At 29.8% G+C, this 23473-nt stretch overlaps 2 protein-coding genes and 1 long non-coding RNA gene across 5 annotated transcripts in view; 1 reads left to right on the forward strand and 2 right to left on the reverse strand.

Moving 5' to 3' along the window:
• The window catches only part of LOC107421825 (serrate RNA effector molecule), a 68013-nt gene that overhangs the window by 13195 nt on the left and 31345 nt on the right, over window positions 1-23473 (reverse strand). The window lies entirely within an intron of this gene.
• Window positions 3297-8286, reverse strand: LOC107421802 (uncharacterized). Of its 3 annotated transcripts, XR_007239488.2 has the most exons (7): window positions 8130-8286; window positions 7691-7867; window positions 7387-7509; window positions 7103-7295; window positions 6663-6720; window positions 3990-4159; window positions 3297-3552 (listed from the first exon to the last, which is right to left on the reverse strand). XR_007239488.2 is itself a non-coding variant. In XM_048469528.2 (6 exons), the coding sequence occupies exons 1-6, from the start codon at window positions 8199-8201 to the stop codon at window positions 5597-5599; spliced, it is 972 nt and encodes a 323-aa protein (XP_048325485.2). In that variant the 5' UTR covers window positions 8202-8286; the 3' UTR covers window positions 5487-5596. The 3 variants fall into 3 exon arrangements, 2 of the variants coding, with proteins under 2 accessions (XP_048325485.2, XP_024931230.1); XM_048469528.2 differs by lacking the exons at window positions 3297-3552; window positions 3990-4159 and adding an exon at window positions 5487-5945; XM_025075462.3 differs by lacking the exons at window positions 3297-3552; window positions 3990-4159 and adding an exon at window positions 5803-6259.
• On the forward strand, window positions 22485-23178 carry LOC125421420 (uncharacterized). Its single transcript, XR_007239772.2, has 2 exons — window positions 22485-22800; window positions 22928-23178. It is a non-coding gene; the product is annotated as an uncharacterized LOC125421420 (long non-coding RNA).

Below are 23473 nucleotides of genomic sequence, written 5' to 3' on the forward strand. Positions count from 1 at the left end.
AATTATATGCTATAAAAAACAATATATGTTGTAGTGTGTTAACAATTATATTGATAAATTTTGTCATTTATCTGCTGCTGTAAAGCTCTTATTATCTGTTTTGTTACCTTAAAAGTTTCGAGCATCTCTATACAGTTGATGAAATTATCAATGCGCTTCAATATAAGCCAATTGTCTATGAAATAACAAATTTGACCAGCTCATTCAACGCTGGGTATGGGATCGACTACCAGAATTTAAATGAGCTTAGAGATTATTGGATGGTCAAGAATTCATTTGGTCCGCTGTGGGGATATAATAGATATGGCAAAATATTCCAAGATGAGCTTATTTACGACATACCATTAAACCATCCAGGTTGAGATTGCATGTACTGTATAATAGCGTACAATTTTAAACTTTATTAGTTATTATTTTTATTTATTTTTCCCTTTTTCCAATGTGGTACCAATCATGCATAAGACTATGTTAACTAGCAGTGAGTCTGAATATCTATACTTTAGCACTGTGTACATAATAGAGCATTTTGATTCTCAATCTCTCAATCAAGACCTAACGCTCATTGATACCACATATAATTATGATTCGAAGTTTCTTTTCTTAATTTCCAAGCTAACTCCTCCTCCAAAAAGTTAATTGCTGATCAAAGAACATGTACCTAATATTTTATTAACACTACTGTTCTCAAAAGTTGAAATTCATCCTTTTCTCCTTATTAATTCAATTTCTAAAGTATTCCTACTTTGCTTAAATCTATACATAGTCATATTTCATAATTTGTCAATTTAATGAGCTAACAGGCAGAAATAGCTGTAGTTATTGCTCTATTTGTCTATTATATAACTAGACACGTTGCTAGATTTCTATAAAAAAAAAAAAAATTTTAAAAAAATTGATGAATTTAATTAAAATTATCTATTAATATAGTTTGAAAACATAGCAGTGATTAAGATTAATTAGCCATCAAGCTCTTCTTAATATCCTATATCCTCACTTTTTTTTTTCTCTTCATATGTTGCTTAGTTTGTGATTATCTTTAATGTAAAAACACTAATATTTTCCTTTTACATGCATTACAGGTCGCCTAACTTTCAAATTTCACCTCAATTTTGACATTTTCTCATACGATCACTCATCACTATATTCTTCAATCAAATATATAATTGCCTAGATTGCTAGACGTTCGATTTGGATCAATTTGACTAGAAATAGATCAAACCCATGTCAAAAGCACAAACTATTTTCTAACTAAATAATGCTATGCATGTCCAATAAGTCCCTACAGTACAATATTCCTTATCAACTAGTGTTCTCCACAATTTCCTGTTCCTTTTCTTTGGTTGACAATAAGCTCATATATATTTAATTTTGTCTCCTCCATCAATGAATAGCGCACAAAATAAATAATTATACCTCTTCATCATATAAAGAACCATAACTTTTTATTTTTATTTTTTGAAAATTTTCATTTTTATTTTTTATTATTCAGAAAATCATAAACATACAACATAAAATAGAGTAATTAATAATTAGATACCTAACACAGCACCATTTTTTTTTTTTTTGGGGGGGGTGAATAAGCCTTACACACACACACACACATTGATTTTGAATAGCACTTCCTACCTCATAACACGATTAGACCCGATGTGACATCAACGTAATCAAGTCCGGCTATAATTAAACCTTCTCTTACCGTAAAACTTTAACTCCAGTATAATTTTAAAATATATGCTAACTCTCGCTATTCATATTAAATAGAGAAAGGTGGCTCAGCGCTGACAACCGTTATAGCAGCAAGTTTCACACCTTGCTTCCCTGGTCCTGGCGCAACTCAGCCATTTATCTACGAACATTCGCTCCTTTTCTTGAGCTTCACATAGTTTGGGAAGAAATGCTGCTGTTGTTAAATGTATACACAATTTGTAATGCAAATTTAGAAGCCATTGGTGGAGTTCTATGAGAAGAAGCTGATGATGAAGATGGTGTTTGTGGGTTGAAGGGATGTGCCGGTGATGGTTAATGGGCTTAGTTTTGAGCCATTTTTATATTTATGGTGGCTTTAGAGAGGGTAGTATAGAGTTATATATAGAGGCATAGAAATTAAGAACGTTTGGACTTTGAATGCCTAGTCTAGATTTTAGTGGGAACGTGTGGTAAAGTCTTGAGAATTGGACCCCACGGAGGCCATTGTTGAAAGGCTTTTGCATGGCGGGACTGCATGGATGTGTTATATATCTTATACGCATTGCCAATGTGATGCTTATGAATTTTTGTTCTATAAATTTGGACTGTTTACATTGGTTAATTATTAGTCACTATTTTGTAGGTTAAGTGCATGCATATTTTGACATGCGTATAGCTCTTATTTTGGATGCTTGCAGCACTATTAAATATATATAAAGGATTGTATGAAAAAACTAATTAAATACCTGGCTATATGCAACCTACCTCTTCATTCGTCATACATGAATACATGGTATATATATTCGATTTAGTTCTTTGGATTTTTAGAAATTTTAACTCGAAATTTTTATGCTTTTCTTTTCTAAATATAATACATATATATATATAGCTATATTATATGTAAGTTAGTAGAAATCGATATATATATATATATATAGATATATATAATGGTATTTGTTTGATCATATGATAAATTCTCTTATTAATTCCTGTTCAAACAAACAATCTTTTTATTCATTAATCATAATTAAATAGTTGTATATTTTTATACCTTCAAATAATGTTTTTTTTTTTTAAATGTACTAAAACTAATATAATAATAGTAATAACTGTTCAAACAAACAATCTTTTTATTCATTAATTTGATCTAATCATAATTAAATAGTTGTATATTTTTATACCTTCAAATAATGTTTTTTTTTTTTTAAATGTACTAATACTAATACCAATACTAATATAATAATAGTAATAATAATATGAATGGTCAAAACATGGGCCGAATTAAAAATCCAATGGGCCGAGACCATATAAATGAAACCCACAGGGAGAGGTGAGGAAGCTAGTTATGGAGGAGGGAGAGAGAGAGAGAGAGAGAGAGACCACGGATTAAGCTCTTTTGGTGGAACCATCATACATGGGAGTAGAGGAAAGAGAGAAGATGAAAGAGAAAGAGAGGTGTAGGACAGCATTGATGGGTGGTTTGAGTGTAAATAGTATTAATAAATAGGCTAATTAAGGCCACATAATATTATGACCTATCACTGCATATTAAAATGAAAAATCAAATAAAAAGTCTAGACTTAATCCATTACTTGAATTAAGGTACAAAAAACAAATACCACCTAAATAATAGTCTACTTATGTTTATAGAAAACTGCATTACCTTTTATTTTATCATTAGTAGATAGCATTCCTGAAAATATTCAGTCCATTAAGACGTTTAATGCCAATGTATTCCGGAACTTTAGCTTCCTTAAAGACTATTTGATCTCCATCCAGTGTTTTCAATGCCAAATTGAACACCCTACCATCAACCCGAAATTGCACATTAGCTTTGACAGCTATCAAGAGTATTATATTCGCACCCTGAGAGACATAAACATAATTTTCATTACTACACCACCAAAAAAAAAAAAAAAAAAAAAAAAAAACAACTATTTGTTTTCACTATAACAACAAAATTGTATGTAATCAATTATCTACCATCTTTTTGTTATGCTCTTCAACAGAAAAATTCGCAGCCTTTTCAATCTTTGTATTGACTGCATATGACAGGCTGGTAACCTCTTTTGGAAAAGTTGGACATGGAATCGAAACATATATCATATGCCAGCAAAATATTAAAGCAGAAACATGAAACCAGAAAAATAAAATAATACAAGGAAGAGACAAGATTACAAGCACAACATCTTCTTTTATTCCCAAACCCAGAAAACAGAGAAAACCTCTAATTTGATTTATTAGTCTGAATACATATATATATATATATATGTACGTAGATTGTGAAAGGGAATAAATAATACCTCGGATCGCTCAACAGTTTCTTTATATTTCTCTTCATAGTCCTTAGAACTGCTACAACAGACTTGGACGACTGCGTTTCGAGTTTCGTAGCATTTTTAACACATCTATTATCATCGATTGCGTTCTCAGTTTCTCAGCAGTTTTCTCTATGCAGAAACTTATACATACCCTATTGTTGAGAGAAATTGCATAAACAAACCATCATTCATGCCAGCAAAAACGTAAAAGAACATATTAAAACTAAAAAAGAAATCCAAAAAAAAAGAAGAAGAAAGATTAATACAAAAATAACACATGAGAGAGACAATATTTCATTAAATACGAAGAGACTATATATATATATATATATATATTATGATAGATTATCAAAGGGACATCCCCATATTTGTCAAAATTATTGGTCGACGACTGCGTTTTTAGTTTCTTCGCTTCCGCTGCCTGGGTTGTGCTCCTCACCGGTGACCGACGCTGGAGCATAGATTCCACATCTTCTACTGACAACAAACACGTTGGCCTTGGCTTGGCTATATATGGGTTTCTATAGTTCTATTTTTTTTTTTAATATTCTTTTTTTTTTTTTATAATTCTAATAAATTGAATTTTGCTTTCTTTAACCCCTCGATTTTACATTTTCCTTATATATAGTTTACTGTTTTACTCGAGGTATGGTTAAATACATCAAATGAAAATGAAAATCTTTCCTTGCAAAAATGAGAAAAATAAATAAATTGAAAAAAAAAAAATATATATATATATATATATTTTGTAAAAAAATTATATACAACAAGCGAAAAAGGGTTCAAGTGATATGGACTCATTTGACAAGCATTCTAAAAATTCTGGATTTAAAACACGAGAAATTATTATAAGTGTAATGAAATATTATTGTAAATGACTAAGAAATACAAGCCAAAAAGAGAAAATTAATGTGTATATATATATATCTATATATATATGTTGTCAACAGTCTACTCTTAAACATACAAAGTACGTTCATTTATTTATTTAATTATTTTTGGACGATAAGAAAATAAAGTACGTACGTTCTTGAGTTATTATTTCAATCCAAATTGAAGGGCTGCCTGTAATTTTGAGCTTTAGTAATTATTATTTTTCTTTTTGTTTATTTATTTTTCCTTTTTTTCAATGTGGTACCCAATGTTCCAAATTGATTATTTTTCATGGACAAACCTTGTCTCCCTTACTCTAAAAGCAAGCATATTTATTTATAGGTTATTAATATTATTATTTTAACTTTTAACGGTTATTTGTTACTTAATTCTAGGAAGGATTTCTTATTATTATTTTATTTTTGCATGTAATAATTCAATCTTTTATTATTATTATTTTTAGGTTGTTGAGCTGTGTCCACCTATGATGCACTTAGCATTGCTCATTTTTTTATATATCTCAAAGTATATGTTGATCCATTTACCAAAAAAAGAAATAAAAACTATCTTAATCTATCAGCACAATAATTGATAGATTTTGCTCCCTTGAACATTAATTATCCATGTCGTGAGAATGGAATAAATGAAGCGTTCAACTACATATTAAGTAATGGGGTGACAATAAATGAATACCTCCATACACAGGCATACAAAATTCATTTGCTCAACTTCCTCCTGAGGTAACAATGGAAAAGTTCTGTACAACCATCAGCAACACAACCAAACATCCATCCTTTGTTTTCATCATATATTTTTTTCACACATTTACATCTATAAAAAGCTTCAATATCTGCAGCATCTAGTTTCTGTTTCATTATCATAGGTTTCCAGGGATGAGTCAACAAATTAGAGCGCATCCTTTTAAACTTCCTTCTAGGTCCCCTCCTCCTTATATGTACCCAGGGATCAGTCAACCGTTTGTACCAAAATGAATGAAGTTTATGAAGCCACTCGTCCCCAGACTCACTGGTTTCTCCATGATCTTTATTATCTAGCCTCACATGCCTAAAACCCTCAGGATAATCAGTTTCAATCATCCCATAATAATTTACACCATGGATGCGCCAAAGGTATGTAAGAAGTGTGTCCAGAAGTTGAGTACCATATAGGACCCTCTGGTACCTGTAAGATCATTTGCGTCATAATATATGCTTTGGAAACTATCTTTGGTTATGTTAATCTGGTACCATGGTACTCAACTTCTGGACACACTTCTTATATGGTACTCAACTTCTGGACACACTTCTTACATATATCTCTCTCTCTCTCCCCAGAGTTTTGGTAATACATATGATCATGCTCCAGAACAGTATATAATCCTAACATAGAAGAGAAATAAAAAGTCAAACATGCACAGCAAAGTACCAATTCAAAAGAACCAGCCCAACTATTTCGAGTCCATCCAAAGAAACGAAAAAGGTGGACTAGAGTCCATGCACTAAGAACAAATAAACTTCAAGTCCTCTATTTTTAATTTTGTAACTTTCCAAAGCATATTAAACCTCTTTTTGTACAAATCCAGAAGCAAACAAGATAAGTAATTTAAATGCAAATTTACCAAATCTTTGCTTGCATCTATTAAGATAAACAGATGATATATCACATATTGTATGATCCAAATGAAAGGTAGTTATCCTCTGTTTCATCCATATACAACCTCAATGATGGCAATTATATTTACTTTTATAAATAACCAAAAGACAATAATACATAAAAGCTAACCTTCCTGCACTCCTTTTAGTGGATGAATCAGCGTTACCCCCAAGGTTTGATTCTAACTCTGCCAACAAATAACTCCACATGAAGGATATAGAATGAAAACAGTGTCAGAGGCCAATTTACGTAGCCCATGTTCCATTTACATCACATAAAATTACATATAAACAATAAATGAGAGATCATTTTATATAGTACAATCACCTTTTTACGAGCCAATTCGTCAAATTCAATAACACAAACAAGTTCAAACTTCTAGGATCTAATATTAAAAATAAACGATAGCAATTTTATCTTCTTGAAGAGATTATACACACCAATTATATGCAGAAAACAAAAGAACAACTACTTAAAAAGACGTTGTAGAAATTCCACATGCAGGTGTGAAAAGAGAGAGAAAACAGTAAATAATAGTCCACTTATGTTTGGATGGAAAACTGAATTACCTTTTATTTTATAATAGTAGATAGCATCCCTGAAAATATGCAATTCCTGAGAACCATCCACGTATTGATGCACTACAGCTTCCTTAAAAGATGTCTGATCTCCAACCAATGTTTCCAATGTCATATAGAACACCAAACCGTTGGCAAACTGAGAATTAGCTTTGACAATGTTCTTGAGTGTTACATTTTCCCTCTGAAAGACGTAAATGCAGTTTCCATTACTAGGAAAAACATCAATCTATTTTCAATATATCAACAAAATTATAAAGAATCAAATTATCTACCGTCTGTTTGTTATGCTCTTCGACGGCATACTTGGCAGCCTCTTTGGCGTATTTATCATTGACTCCACATGGCCCGATGCCACCCATTATTGTGGAAGTTGCATCCGGATACGCAATGAAACCCTATTGTTGAGAGAAAATGCATAAACCATATCTTCTATGCCAGCAAAATAAAGATGCAAAAACAGAAGCCATAAAAATAAAATAAAATGAAATAACACATTAAAGAGACAAAAGATTTCATTGATACAAAATATCACAAGCATATAACAGAAAACCCCAAAAAAATATATATACATAATACCTCGGATCCAACCACAATCTCAGCATATTTGTCATAATACACCCTAAAACTGCTGCAATCAGCCTGACGCGGCCAAATCTTCTTGGTAGACGACGGCGCTTCCAGTTGCTTCGTAGCAATTTCACCGCCTCTCTCAGCGATTGAGTTATCTCCATCAGAAGGCTTAGAAATCATAGCCTATTTTTGAGAGAAATTGCATCACATGCCATATTTTACAAAAAGCAAAAATAGAGACCAGAAAAAATAAAAGAAAATAAAATAACACATGAAAGAAACAAGATTTCATTAAAATACAAAGAGATAAACAAGCGCACACAACACAAAAGAAAAAAAAAGCCCCTGCGTTTTCCCAAACCCAGAGATCAGAGGAAACTCCTCTTTAATGTGATTTATATATAGAATAAATAAATACCGCAATTCTTGCATTGCTAAAAATTACCGGCTTCGGCTTAGGATCGGATTCCATAACTTCTGGCCGCGTGTCTGTCCGCCATACGGAAAACATTTCCATTTTGTTTTACGAGGGTTTTGGGAATTCAAAAACGAATGGGATTGAGGTTTTGGCCTTTGCCCATATATACCGTTGGAATTTATGGCTTGAAGTTTCAATTGTCGTTTTCTACACTTTTATAATAATAATAATAATAATAATAAATTGAATTTTTTTATTTTTAAAAAAAATTGAATTTTGTTTTATTTGACCCCTCACTTCTACATTTTCCTTATAAATATTTTCACTCAAGGACTAAGGTATGGTCAAATACATCAAAGGAAAACGAAAATAAATTTTCTCATATATATATATATATATATATATAAAATTAGATTATTTCTATTTTTCTTTTATAATTATTCAAATGTAAGTATTAGAGAATTTATTTATTTAGCCAAATGGAATAAAACACCCATAAAAATCAAATATTAAAAATATATGTAATCAAATTAAAAGTGTACACTAATAAAAGAAATAAAAAAATATCATTAATTAAAAATAACTAGAAATGAATAAAACCAAATGGAATACCAAAAGTTCCTACAAATGTGGACTAAATTAAATATTTATAATATTTTTTTATCAAAATCATCAAGTAATAAATATAAAATAATCACTTGTTTTTCAAAGTTACCATCAATCAACTTACTATATAATTACACTATCACATAATAATTTAATTAAGTCTAAAATTAAAACAATATCTTGTACTTAATTAATAGAGACCATAAAATCTTTTAGTGCTAATGCCTATTATTTTGTTTTTAATCCAACACCAACACAAGCTGCCATAGATGACGATGAGATGTATAGAAAATTACCAAAAACAGAACAGGGGAGAGAAAAGGATGTTAACCAGGGGCAAACTCAAACACCAGAAGCTGCAGGATCATCATATTAGTGAAATGATGATACATCTCTACAAAGATCTTAATGAGGACGTATTCCATTAAAAAAATATCCAGAATCTCAATATGTTCTGCTTGCTAAAGAAGTTATTACATCAGAAAAGTTGAAGTTATGCAGAGACATAGTTGGTATAGATGGTAGGTGACCATCAGATTTTTTTAAAATGCTACTGGAAGGGGAGAATTGTGGGGTCCAGCCTTCTTCTAAGCCCAACCCATTAGGATTTTTTTTACTTGTTCCCTAAGTTTAATTAATGGCTAAATTTACTTGGTAGGCAAGTTGTTATGTGAAAAAGGCAATCTTAGAACCTTATAAATAGGTATCTATTTTTTTAGTCTTGTATCACATTACATCACACAAATCAAAGATAATACAGTTTTTCTAAAAACTCCAGAGGGAGTTTTTAAAGAAGTTGTCTTATGTGTTAATTTCAGAGAGAATTATACATCTTTTTCTTCTCAGTATTTTTTTGTGTTTTATCTTTCTTTATTTTTCTGTGTTGGTTTTTATGCTTTTTTCGTGATCGAAGAATGACAACACTCATAAAATCATAAGTTTTTGATGCAGTGGCTATCGTGAAACTGAGGATGTATTGTGCACCTTACCAGGAGAAAAAGTTAAAATACAATGATTTTTTGTACCACATGTGTTAGAGGTATCTAGTTTTTCAATTTTGTATCACATCACATTACACAGATCAGAGATAACACATTTTTTTGGAAACTCTAGAAAGAGTTTTTAGAGAAGTTTTTTGTATATTAATTTTAGAGAGAATAATACATCTTTTTCTTCTTAATATTTTTTGTGTTTTATCTTTCTTTATTTTCCTCTGTTGGTTTTTGTGTGGTTTTCGTGATCGGAGGATCACAACACCCACAAAATCATAAGTTTTTGCTACAGTGGCTATCGTGAATCCGAGGATGTATTGCGCACCTTATCAAGAGAAAAAGTTAAAATACGATGAATTTTTGACTCACATGTATTAGAGGTATCTAGTTTTTCAGTCTTGTATCACATTACATAACACAGATCTGAGATAACACAATTTCTTTAAAAACTCTAGAGAGAGTTTTTAGAGATGTTTTTTTATGTATAAATTTAAGAGAGAATAATATATTTTTTTCTTCTCAATATTTTTTGTGTTTTATCTTTTTTTATTTTTTCTATGTTGGTTTTTGTGTATTTTTCATGATCAGAGGATTACAACACCCATGAAATCTTAAGTTTTTGGGGTAGTGGCTTTCATGAACTCGACGGTGTATTGTGCATCTTATCAGGAGAAAAAGTTAAAATACAATGATTTTTTATACCGCATGTGTTTGAGGTATCTAGAGTTTTTTTTTTCTTGGGTTTTTCTTTTTCTCATTTTCATTCTTTTTTTTCTTTCTTCCATTTGGTTTCCATTAGTCTATGGACGTTCTGCATTTTTTCACACACCCTTTGTGGAAGCCTTTTGCATTTTTCACTCTCATTTTTTTTTTTTTTTTAGCTTTCCTTTTTCTCATTTTCATTCTTTTTTTTCTTTCTTTCATTTTGGTTTACATTAGTCAATGGACGTTCTGTATTTTTTCACACACCATTTGGTGAAGTTGAAGATGGATTCGTTGGTTATAACCCACCATTTTTCTAATAAATGCATATTTTTCTGGTGAATCCTTTTTATTATTATTATTATTATTCTTTAAAAAAATAATTTAGTTATTTTTTCTGTTACTCTCCCCTCTCAAATAAGACACCCTGCAAGCCCTTTGTAGATATGGTAAAATAAATACAATCTTTCTTTTTTTGAAAAAAAAAAAATTGCTCATAGCAGCTATTGGAAAGGAGAAAAAACTTGTAGCATACACCCAATTTTTTCTCACTGGGAGAGTCACAATAACAGTTGCCAATCAATTTTTTATTATTTTTCCTCATGTGCTACAAAGACCACCTGTAAGTAACTCAAAGAAGGAAAAAGGATTAGGGAGATTCTGTGGTCAAAACAGTCCTGACCGTTTCTATCTGGTCCAAAAACATGCTTTTATTTCCTGACCCTTAGATTAACACTAATGGTTCAGATTTCACTTACAAATTCCTTCCCAAAAACCCTCTTTCACATGCCCCACAACTTTTCTTTCCCTTCCCTTCCTCTCCTCCTCTGCTTCCATCATTCTAGCAACCATTTCGGTGCCTTTGTGGCCATATGTGAGCTCCCATTCTCGACCATTTCTTCGGAGACATCTAGTGGCATTGGCGGCACAACAAGCGATTTTGAAAATTATGCAATATTTGCTGACTACAAGTCCTTTTACTAGTGGGTTTTTAGTTTTATAGCTGAAAGTTTAGGAAGGTTTTCATCTTGTGGTACCGTAAATAAAAATTGGGGATCTTGTATATTATTGAGTGGCTAGATACAATACCTTTGGCTTCGTTTTCTCTTTTGACATAAATAGTTTTAATTTCATATATTCAGTGGGATATGGGGTTTTGATATTTTTAAGCAGATTTATTGTTTAGCATATATGCGGTGGAAGAATTTAAAAGTAGCATAAATGATTTTTGTGTGCCAGCTGGAAAATGAATTTGTATTTGGTGATGCATTTCAATATTCTACTTCTTCAATTCAGGTGTGTACTCCGTCAATGTGTATCCAAAGAAACTACTGGTGTATGCTTCAAAATATTCTCATGAATTTAAATTGAAGAGAGAAATAACTTTTGATGGAAATATGATAATGAACCAAAGTATGACTGGAGCACGAGCACCCTGTTGGCTAACAAGAATGCTGATTGCAACACCTCACTGGTATCTACAAGAATATTTTGAAAATTTTGGTGTCACAATAATTGAAGGTCGTGGGAATGTGGGGACCATGGTTTGTGTTTAAAATTAAACCAAAAAGAAAGAACCTTTACCCTGTAATGCGTGTTTTTGTTGCGTTCTAATATCAACATTTTTGTTTATGTTTTTTTTTATAGATTTTTAGCACGCTTTTTAGAAAAACATCGCTAAAAACATATACAATAGTCGACGTTTTTGTGAAAAAGCATAGGCTTTTCTCATTTATGCTTACGCTTTTCGTTTTTCCTTCTTTTCAACGAGTTTTTTAGAAAATCATCGCTACAAAACCAATACAATAGCTGATGCTTTTGTGAAAAAAAGTTATTTTTCTCCCTTTTAGGGACGCTCGTCTGAAAAATCATCCCTTCTTCCTTTTTTTTTGGTAATTCTGGATAATGTTTTTAATTTTATCAAATTCGGATTGTTTAATAGAACTTCATGCAAAATAATTAATAGACAACAAAACTAAAATAAATATTTGCATAACAAAATAATATTTCAAATATTCATGTAATATTTTTACAATTTTGTCAAGTATTTTATATTAACTCATAAATAAGACACCAATAATAAGACAACTAAACCAAACTAAATGGTGGGAGATGCTTGGTAGAACAGTGAAAAACATGATTTTGAAGCTTATGGGAGCAGGGTATTTGGGATCTCAAACAGTGAATGGTTGCTGGTTGCTAGATCGGTGGAAGCAAAGAAGAGGAGGAAGGGAAGGGAAAGCTGTGGGGCATGTGAGAAAGGGTTTTGGGGAGGGATTTATGAGTGAAATCTAGATCGTTGGTATTAATCTAAAGGCCAGGAAAGAAAAGCACAATTTTGGACCGGATAAAAATGGTCAAGATCGTTCTGACCATAGAATCTCCCAAAACGATTATGCACACATGTAATAATTATTTTTACAAGCTGAATTAGTTATGAGAGAATTATATGGCCTATTTTCTGTTTTTTTTTTTTTAATTCTTTTCATGAGATCTGTAGTTGATTTAATCATGAATAGTTTATATCTATTTATTTTATATGTAAATCATGCCGAGGGTGTGACAGTGGCACTCATAAATATAGTATAGTCTAGTGTAAATACAAAATTTGCCCATGCATATTAAGGTTATGGATAACACCAAAAAATGGTTGCTTTAAACAAATATCCATGGTTAAAAATCAATAATAGGAAGAAAAATGGTTGTTTTTTGTTACCATCTATCATACAGTGTTAAAAATCAATCGTAAGAAGAAAAAGAAAAGAAAATCTTTTTATCCAACGTTCCAAATTGATTATTTTTCAAAGACAAGTGCTACCTCCCTCTCCATAAAAGCAAGCATATTTATTTATTTATTATTATTATTATTTTAACTAGTAACAATTATTTGTTGTCTAATTTCAAGATGAATTTTACTATGACCTATCAGTTACCAAAGAACAAATCTAAAATAGATTGAACTGAGTACAAATTGGCCTATTAAAACTCAACGCTACAGTACAGTGAGTTATAGATAAACTTTATTTATTTATGCTTTCATTGTTGTATGCTACAAATTATTTTTATTTTTTTTCAAATTTTTTAATTTTTCTTCTTATTGTTTTATTTTTGCATGTAATAATTTAATCTTTTATTATTATTATTATTATTATTAGGTTGTTACACTATGTCCACCTGTGATGCACTCAGCATTGTTCATTCTTTGATGTATCCCGAAGAATATGTTGATCCATTTACCAATAAAAGAAATAAAGACTATTTAATCATGATAGATTTTGCTTCTTTGAACAACAACTATTTATGTTGTGGGAATGGAATAAATGAAACTTTCAACTACATATTAAGTAATGGGGCGACAACAAATGAAGTACCTCCTTACACAGGCATACGAAATCCATTTGCACAACTTCCTCCTAAGGTAATATAGTACTATTAAATTATTAATTATATGATAATAATAATATTGATATATATATATATATATATATTTGTTTATTTTATATTTCTTCTTATATTATTATTGTTGACAATTATATTGATAAATTATATTATTTATCTACTGCTGCAGGGCCCTTATTAACTGTTTTCTCACCTTAAAAGTTTTAGGTATCTCCACACGGTTGATGAAATTATCAATACGCTTCAATACAAGGCCATTGTCTGTCGAATAACAAATCTGACTAGCTCCTTTAACAAGTGGACTATTTGGAACATTTATAAGAGAAGCAAAGAGTGTTCAGAAACAGACAAAGATAATGAGCATCGAAACCATGATATGATGCTCACTGTGTATGAGATCAACTACCATAACTTAAATGAGGCCATAGACTATTGGATGATCAAGAATTCATTTGATTTGCTATAGGGACGTAATGGATATGGCAGGATATTTCAGGATAAGCTTATTTCTGACATACGACTGAACCATCCGGGTTTAGACAACATGTATTGTATGGTAGCCTACAATTTTGAACTTTATTAGTTATTATTTTTATTTTTGTTTATTTATTTTTTCAATATGGTACCCAATGTTCTAAATTGATTATTTTTCATGGACAAACATTGTCTCCCTTGTTCTAAAAGCAAGCATATTTATTTATAAATCATTAATATTATTATTTTAACTTTTAACAGTTATTTGTTACCTAATTCCAGGAAGGATTTTTTCTTATCATTTTATTATTATTATTATTATTATTATTATTTTAGGTTATTGGGCTGTGTCCACCTGTGATGCACTTAGCATTGCTCATTTTTTGATATATTCTGAAGTATATGTTGATCCATTTACCAAAAAAAGAAATAAAAACTATTTTAATCTATCAGCACAACAATTGATAAATTTTGCTCCTTTGAACAACAATTATCCATGTCGTGGGAATGGAATAAATAAAGTTTTTAACTACATATTAAGTAATGGGGTGACAGCAAATGAAGTAGTTCTGTGCACAGGCATACAAAATTCATTTTCACAACTTCCTTCTGAGATAATATAGTATTTGTCATTTAATAAATATTTTTTATTTGAATTATAAATTAAATGATAATAATAATATTGATATATATATATAGTTTTTTTATTATATATTTTTTCATATATTATTATTGTTGACAATTATAATGATAAATTTTGTCATTTATCTGTTGCTGCAGGACCCTTATTATCTATTTCCTCACCTTAAAAGTTTCAAGTGTCTCCATACAGTTGATAAAATTATCAGTGTGCTTCAATACAAGCCTAATATCTGTGGAATAACAAATCTGACTAGCTCCTTCAACGAGTGGACTATTTGGGATATTTATGAGAGAAACAAAGAGTGTTCAGAAACAAACAAAGAAAATAAATATTGAAACTATGATATGGTGCTCACTGTGTATGAGATCGACTACCAGAACTTAAATGAGGATATAGACTATTGGATGATCAAGAATTCATTTGATTCACTATGGGGACGTAATGGATAGGGCAGGATATTCGAGGATGAGCTTATTTCTGACATACGACTAAACCATCTAAGTTTAGACAACATGTATTGTATGGTAGCCTACCATTTTGAGCTTTATTAGTTATTATTTTTGTTTTTGTTTATTTATTTTTTTCTTTTTTTAATGTGGTACCCAATATTCCAAATTGATTATTTTTCATGGACAAACGTTGTCTCACTTGCTCTAAAAGGAAGCATATTTATTTATAGATTATTAATATTATTATTTTAACTTTGAACAGTTATTTGTTACTTAATTCCAGGAAGGATTTCTTCTTATCATTTTATTTTTGCATGTAATAATTCAATCTTTTGTTATTATTATTTTTAGGTTGTTGGGCTGTGTCCACCTGTGATGCACTTAGCATTACTTATTTTTTGATTATCCCAAAGTATATGTTGATCCATTTACCAGAAAAAGAAATAAAAAATATCTTAATCTATCAGCACATTAATTGATAGATTTTGCTTCCTTGAACATTAATTATCCATGTCGTGGGAATGAAATAAATGTAACATTCAACTACATATTAAGTAATGGGATGATAATAAATGAATACCTCCATATACAGGCATACAAAATTTATTTGCTCAACTTCCTCCTGAGGTAATATAGTATTTTTCATTTAATAAATATTTTTTATTTGAATTATTAATTAAATGATAATAATAATATTGATATATATATAGTTTGTTTATTATATATTTTTTCATGTATTATTATTTTTGACAATTATACTGACAAATTTTGTCATTTATCTGCTGTTGTAGGATCCTTACTATTTGTTCTGTTACCTTAAAAGTTTCGAGCTTCTCCATACAATTGATAAAGTTATCAGTGTGCTTCAATACAAGCCAACTGTGTGTGGAATAACTAATATGACCAGCTCCTTCAACGAGTGGACTACGTGTGGTACATTTATGAGTGAAACAAAGAGTTTTTAGAAATAGACAAAGAGAATGAGCATTGAAACCATGATATGGTGCTCACTAGGTATGGGACCGACTATTAGAACTTCAATGAGCCCAGAGACTATTGGACGGTCAATAATTCATTTGATCCCTTATGGGGATATAATGAATATTGCACGATATTTCAGGATGAGCTTATTTATGACATATGACTAAATCATCCAGGTTTAGACAACATATATTGTATGGTAGCCTATAATTTTGAGCTTTAGTAGTTATTATTTTTCTTTTTGTTTATTTATTTTTCCTTTTTTTCAATGTGGTACCCATTGTTCCAAATTGATTATTTTTCATGGACAAACCTTGTCTCCCTTACTCTAAAAGCAAGCATATTTATTTATAGATTATTAATATTATTATTTTAACTTTTAACGGTTATTTGTTACTTAATTCTAGGAAGGATTTCTTCTTATCATTTTATTTTTGCATGTAATAATTCAATCTTTTATTATTATTATTTTTAGGTTGTTGAGCTGTGTCCACCTATGATGCACTTAGCATTGCTCATTTTTTTTATATATCTCAAAGTATATGTTGATCCATTTACCAAAAAAAGAAATAAAAACTATCTTAATCTATCAGCACAATAATTGATAGATTTTGCTCCCTTGAACATTAATTATCCATGTTGTGGGAATGGAATAAATGAAGCGTTCAACTACATATTAAGTAATGGGGTGACAATAAATGAATACCTCCATACACAGGCATACAAAATTCATTTGCTCAACTTCCTCCTGAGGTAATATAGTATTTATCATTTAATAAATATTTTTTATTTGAATTATTAATTAAATGATAATAATAATATTGATATATATATATATATATATATATAGTTTGTTTATTATATATTTTTTATATATTATTGTTGACAATTATACTGATAAATTTTGTTATTTATCTGCTAATGTAGGATCCTTACTATCTATTCCGTTACCTTAAAAGTTTTGAGCGTCTCATACAATTGATAAAATTATCAGTGTGCTTCAATACAAGCCAATTGTGTGGGGAATAACTAGTCTGACTAGCTCCTTCAACGAGTGGACTACTTGTGGTACATTTGTGAGTGAAACAAAGAGTTTTTAGAAATAGACAAAGAAAATGAGCATCGAAACCATGATATGGTGCTCATTGGGTATGAGACTGACTATCAGAACTTCAATGAGCCCAGAGACTATTGGACGGTCAAGAATTCATTTGATCCTTTATGTGGATAAAATGAATATTGCAGGATATTTCAGGATGAGTTTATTTATGACATACGACTAAATCATCCAGGTTTAGACAACATGTATTGTATAGTAGCCTATAATTTTGAGCTTTATTAGTTATTATTTCTTTTTTTGTTTATTTATTTTTCCTTTTTTCAATGTGGTACCCAATATTCAAAATTGATTATTTTTCAAGGACAAACCTTGTCTCCCTTTCTCTAAAAGCAAGCATATTTATTTATATATTACTATTATTATTTTAACTTTTAACAGTTATTTGTTATCTAATTTCAAGATGGATTTTACTACAACTTATCAATTACCAAAGAATAAGCCAAAAATAGATTGGATTGACTACTAATTGGCCCATTAAAACTCAAGAAAAGCTAAGGTGAGTTACAGGTCAACTTTATTTATTTATGTTTTCATTTTTGCATGAAACAAGTTACTTTTATTTGTTTTCAAATATATTAGTTTTTCTTCATATCAATTTGTTTTTGCATGTAATAATTTAATCTTCTGTTATTTTAATTATATTTAGGTTGTTGGGCTATATCCACTTATGAGACACTCAACATTGCTCATTATTTGATGTATCCCGAAAAATACGTTGATCCATTTACCAAAAAAAGAAATAAAGACTATCTTAATCTATCAACACAACAAATGATTGATTTTACTCCTTTGAACAACAATTATCCATGTTGTCAAAATAGAATAAACAAAGCTTTCAATTACATATTACGTAATAGGGTGACAACAAATGAAGTACCTCCATACACAGGCATATGAAATCCATTTGCACAATTTTCTCTTAAGGTAATATAGTATTTATCATTTAATAAATATTTTTTATTTGAATTATTAATTATATGATAACAATAATTTTGAGATATATATATATATATTTATTATTGTTGACAATTATATTGACCAATTTGTCATTTATTAGCAGCTACAAGGCCTTTATTATCTGTTCAGTCACCTTAAAAGTTTCGAGCATCACCATATAATTGATGAAATTATCAGTACGGTTAAACACAAGCCAATTGTCTGTGGAATAACTAATTTGACCAGCTCCTTCAATGAGTGGACTACCTGGAACATTTATAAGATAAACAAAGAGTGTTCATAAATAGACAAAGAGCATGAGCATTGAAACCATGATATGGTGCTCACTGGTTATGGGACTGACTACAAGAACTTAAATGAACCCAGAGACTATTGGATGGTCAAGAATTCATTTGCAGGATGAGCTTATTTGTGACATATGACTAAACCATCCAGGTTTAGACGGCATGTGTTGTATGATAGCTTACAATTTTGAGCTTTATTAGTTATTATTTTTATTTTTGTTTATTTATTTTCCCCTTTTTTCAATGTTGTGCCCAATGTTCCAATTTAATTATTTTTTAAGGACAAACGCTTGCTCCCTCTCTCTAAAAGCAGGCATATTTATTTATGTATTATTATTATTATTATTTTAACTTTTAATAGTTACTTGTTCTTTAATTTCAGGATGGATTTTACTATGACCTATCAGTTACCAGAGAACAGACCTAAAATAGATTGGACTGGATACAAATTGGCCCATTAAAACTCAAGAAAAGCTGCAAAGAGTTACAGATAAACTTTATTTATTTATGCCTTCATTTTTGCATGCTACAAATTATTTTTATTTTTGCATGTAATAATTTAATCTTTTATTATTATTATTACTTTTAGGTTGTGGGTTATGTCCACCTGTGATGCATTCAGCATTACTCATTATTTAATGTATCCAAAAGAATATGTTGATCCATTTACCAAAAAAAGAAATAAAGATTATCTTAATCTATCAGCACAACAACTGATAGATTTTGCTCCTTTGAACAACAGTTATCCATGTCGTGGGAATGGAATAAATGAAGCTTTCAACTACATATTAAGTAATGGGGTGACAACAAATGATGTACCTCTGTACACAAGTATAGAAAATTCATTTGCACAGCTTACTCCTAAAGTAATATAGTATTTGTCATTTAATAAATATTTTTTATTTGATTTATTAATTATATGATAAAAACAATATTGATATATATATATATACATATACATATACATATATATATATATATATATATATATATGTTTGTTTATTATATATTTTTTCATATATTATTATTGTTGACAGTTATATTAATAAATTTTATTATTTATCTGTTGCTGCAAGGCCTTTATTATTTGTTCCGTCATCTTAAAAGTTTCAACATCTTGATACAGTTAATGAAATTATCATATGCTTCAATACATGCCAATTGTCTGTGGAATAACTAATTTGACCAGCTGCTTCGTGAGTGGACTATCTAGGATATTTATGAGAGAAACAAAAAGTGTTCATAAATAGATAAAGAACATGAGTATCGAAACCAACTCACTAGGTATAGGACTAACTACAAGAACTTAAATGAGCCCAGAGACTATTGGACGGTCAAGAATTCATTTGATCCTTTATGGGGACGTAATGGATAAGACAAGATATTTCAGAATGAGCTTATTTATGATATACGACTAAATTTTCCAGGTTTAGATAGCATGTAGATAGCATGTATTGTATGGTTGCCTATAATTTTTAGCTTTATTACTTATTATTTTTATTTTACCCTTTTTTTAGTGTGGTGCCCAATGTTCCAAATTGATTATTTTTCAAGGACAAACGTTGTCTCCCTCTCTCTAAAAGCAAGCATATTTATTTATATATTATTATTATTATTTTAACTTTTAACAGTTATTTCTTATCTAATTTCAAGATGAACTTTATTATGACCTATCAGTTCAAGCCTAAAATAGATTGGGTTGAATACAAATTGGCTAATTAAACTCAAGAAAAGTTGCAGTAAGTTACAGGTAAACTTTATTTATTTATGCTTTCATTTGTGCATGCTACAAATTATTTTTATTTTTATTTTCAAATTTTTAGTTTTTCTTTTTACCATTTTGCTTTTGCATGTAATAATTTAATTTACTATTTGGCAGGAGACATGGGATTAAAAAAAAAGAAAAAGAAGTCTTTTATTATTATTATTATTATTATTATTTAAGTTGTTGGGCTATGTCTACTTATGATGCACTCAGCATTGCTCATTTTTTTATGTATCTCGAAAAATATGTTGATCTATTTACCAAAAAAATGAAATAACAACTATCTTAATCTATCAGCACAAGAATTGATTGATTTTGTTCCTTTGAACAACAATTATCCATATCGTGGGAATTGAATAAATGAAGCTTTCAACAACATATTAAGAAATTGGGTGACAACAAATGAAATACCTTTGTACATAGGCATACGAAATCCATTTGCACAACTTCCTCTAAAGGTAATATAGTATTTGTCATTTAATAAATATTTTTTATTTGAATTATTAATTATATGATAATAATAATAATAATAATATTGATATCTTTATATATATGTTTATTATATATTTTTTCATATATTATTGTTGGCAATTATATTGATAAATTTTATCATAAATCTACTGCTGCAGGACCTTTATTATCTATTCTGTCACCTTAAAAGTTTTGAGCGTCACCAGAATAACTAATCTAACTCATTCTTTCAGCGAGTGGATTATCTGTGACATTTATGAAAGAAACAAAGAGTGTTCAGACATAGACAAAGAAAATGAGCATCGCAATCATGATATGGTATTTACTGGATATGGGACTGACTATCAGAACTTAAATAAGCCTAGAGCTCTGGAATGTATACATACATATATATATATATACATATGTATATTCGATGTTTAGTAGGTATTATAACTTTCAAAATTATTTTATGTTGTTAATTCATTTTAGCTATTCTTTATTTTACAAATCAATTCATAAATGAAGAATTTTTTAAAACATAATACAACACATGGAAATTTTTGATTGGATGGTAGCTTAAAAGTTGATATTTTTGTTCAATTTTTAAAAAAAAATATAATTTCAACTATTGTAAAAAAATATATAGAAACATATAATTTATATTTTACATTATCTTAATTTTAACTAATTAAACTGTTTAAATTTATTTTCATTTGGACATTATCTAAAGTTTTCACTTATTTTTTTAATAGATGTTTAAGTGTACATATATATTTCTATCTATGCATACTATCGATTTTTTTATAATTTTATTATATTTTTAAAGTTATTTTCTTTCAAATATTATTTTTCTTTTGGTGGGCAAATTGATTTAGTTGGTTTACAAATCAATTTTTAAATCAATCAAGGGTATAAAGGTAATTTAATATTCCACATAGAGTAGAGAGTAACTGATTTTAAACGGAGTCTAAAGTTATTCAAGATCCAACCGAGGTAACTGGGTTGCAAATGAAACTAATTCACTTGTTTTTTAATTTTATTTTTATGTAGGCTGGTCAAGCTTTGAACCCAGGTACTCAAAGCGGTTTGACTCTGAATATTGTATTAGAATTTAGAATCACCACCTCTTCAAGAAATTTAATTCATTAGGAAGTTACATTTATCACCTCGGGTATTAGAATTTAGAATTACCATTTCTTCAAAAAAATTTAAATCTTTAGGAGGTTAAAAACTCAAATTTTTAATAAATTACATTTATATCATCTTTAACATTCTCAATGGGATATAAAAACTGATATTATCTGAATCTATATAATATAAATGTATAAGTCGAATATAAAATTACTTTTCAATAATAATGTGTAATATATATATATATATATATATATATATCTAAATATATTTATTTTTCTAATTTTTCGAAATACCTGAATTTTTAAGGAATAAAAGTTATTCTTTAAAAAAATTTACAATTTCCAACATAACCGTAGTAGATTACAAATCATTTTTTTTTCGTACTTTAATTAATAAGCAAACTTATAAATATTAACTCCTTTCCATTGATATTTCATATTTGCGTTGGCTGTCGAAGCGGTGTGGAAAATCATGATAAAGTACATAGGTTGGGTAGGTAATTCGTCATATGGCCCATTACAGTCTTTTATTAGGCCCATAAAAGGCGGTGGCTAGCATACAATAGGCCCACGAACAAGATGGACCCAACCAACCAATAACAGGGTTATGAGCCGAACGAGATGAGTTTCGCGGTCGTAGAAGTAAAACATTCATCGATGAAGGAAAGCCGAAACTGGAAAGGGTTTGAAATGACACCGCCACTCTCTCTCTCTCGCGCGCGCAATTGACGGCGATAATGGTGAATCAAATTCGCCGTCCATAGTCACTTCCGACTTGGGCAATCTATTCGCCGTAAAACACACATATATTTGTATGTATCGGTTGTAATTGTTTGTGTTGTGTTTGAATGGTGTTTGGTTGTGCAGAAAGTTGTGTGAAAATCTTCTAAGAAGGGGACGCCTAACCTCTCCAACTCTTAGTTCGGTTCACGGAGCTCGCTTCTATACAAGTTAGGAACTACCTACTCATCCTCATCCAGCACAATGGCTTTCAAGCTTTCTCTGCTGAACAAGCCGGAATTTTTGCCCAATCTTCTTTCCCTTTCATTTTCTGTTTTCTTTTCCTTTGTGTCGTTATATATATATATAATTGGTATAGGAAATTGATTGCCTGGTTATATTATAGTTTTCGTTTATCGTTCGAGTGCTTCAATTTTATTTTAATACGAAGAGATAACAAGCACACACAAAAAACCAAACAGCCTGTGTTTTTCCCAAAACCAGTAGGAATGTCAACGGGTTGGAACGTGATCGGTTTTTAAAATACCATCTTCGGTCCTGTGGGGAATATTTTACCTTATCTTCGTGGTTTTTCTCATTTTTTATAAGCAGGACTTTTTTATAGGCGAGACAGAGACAGAGATTCCCTAATCAGAGCAGAGAGCAGGGCGGAACGATTTTTTATTTTTATTT

The sequence above is a fragment of the Ziziphus jujuba genome, chromosome 8 (genome assembly GCF_031755915.1).
Source record: "Ziziphus jujuba cultivar Dongzao chromosome 8, ASM3175591v1".
Taxonomy (NCBI): domain Eukaryota; kingdom Viridiplantae; phylum Streptophyta; class Magnoliopsida; order Rosales; family Rhamnaceae; genus Ziziphus; species Ziziphus jujuba.

Bases quoted from the DNA above. Each gene is read 5' to 3' on its own strand.
- LOC107421802 (XM_048469528.2), bottom strand. From the start codon at position 8,201: ATGGAAATGTTTTCCGTATGGCGGACAGACACGCGGCCAGAAGTTATG. The intron at 7,510-7,690 runs GTATTATGTATA...TCTCAACAATAG, and splicing joins AGATTGTGGTTGGATCCGAG to GGTTTCATTGCGTATCCGGA. The intron at 6,721-7,102 runs GTAATTCAGTTT...ATTTGTTGGCAG, and splicing joins CTACTATTATAAAATAAAAG to AGTTAGAATCAAACCTTGGG.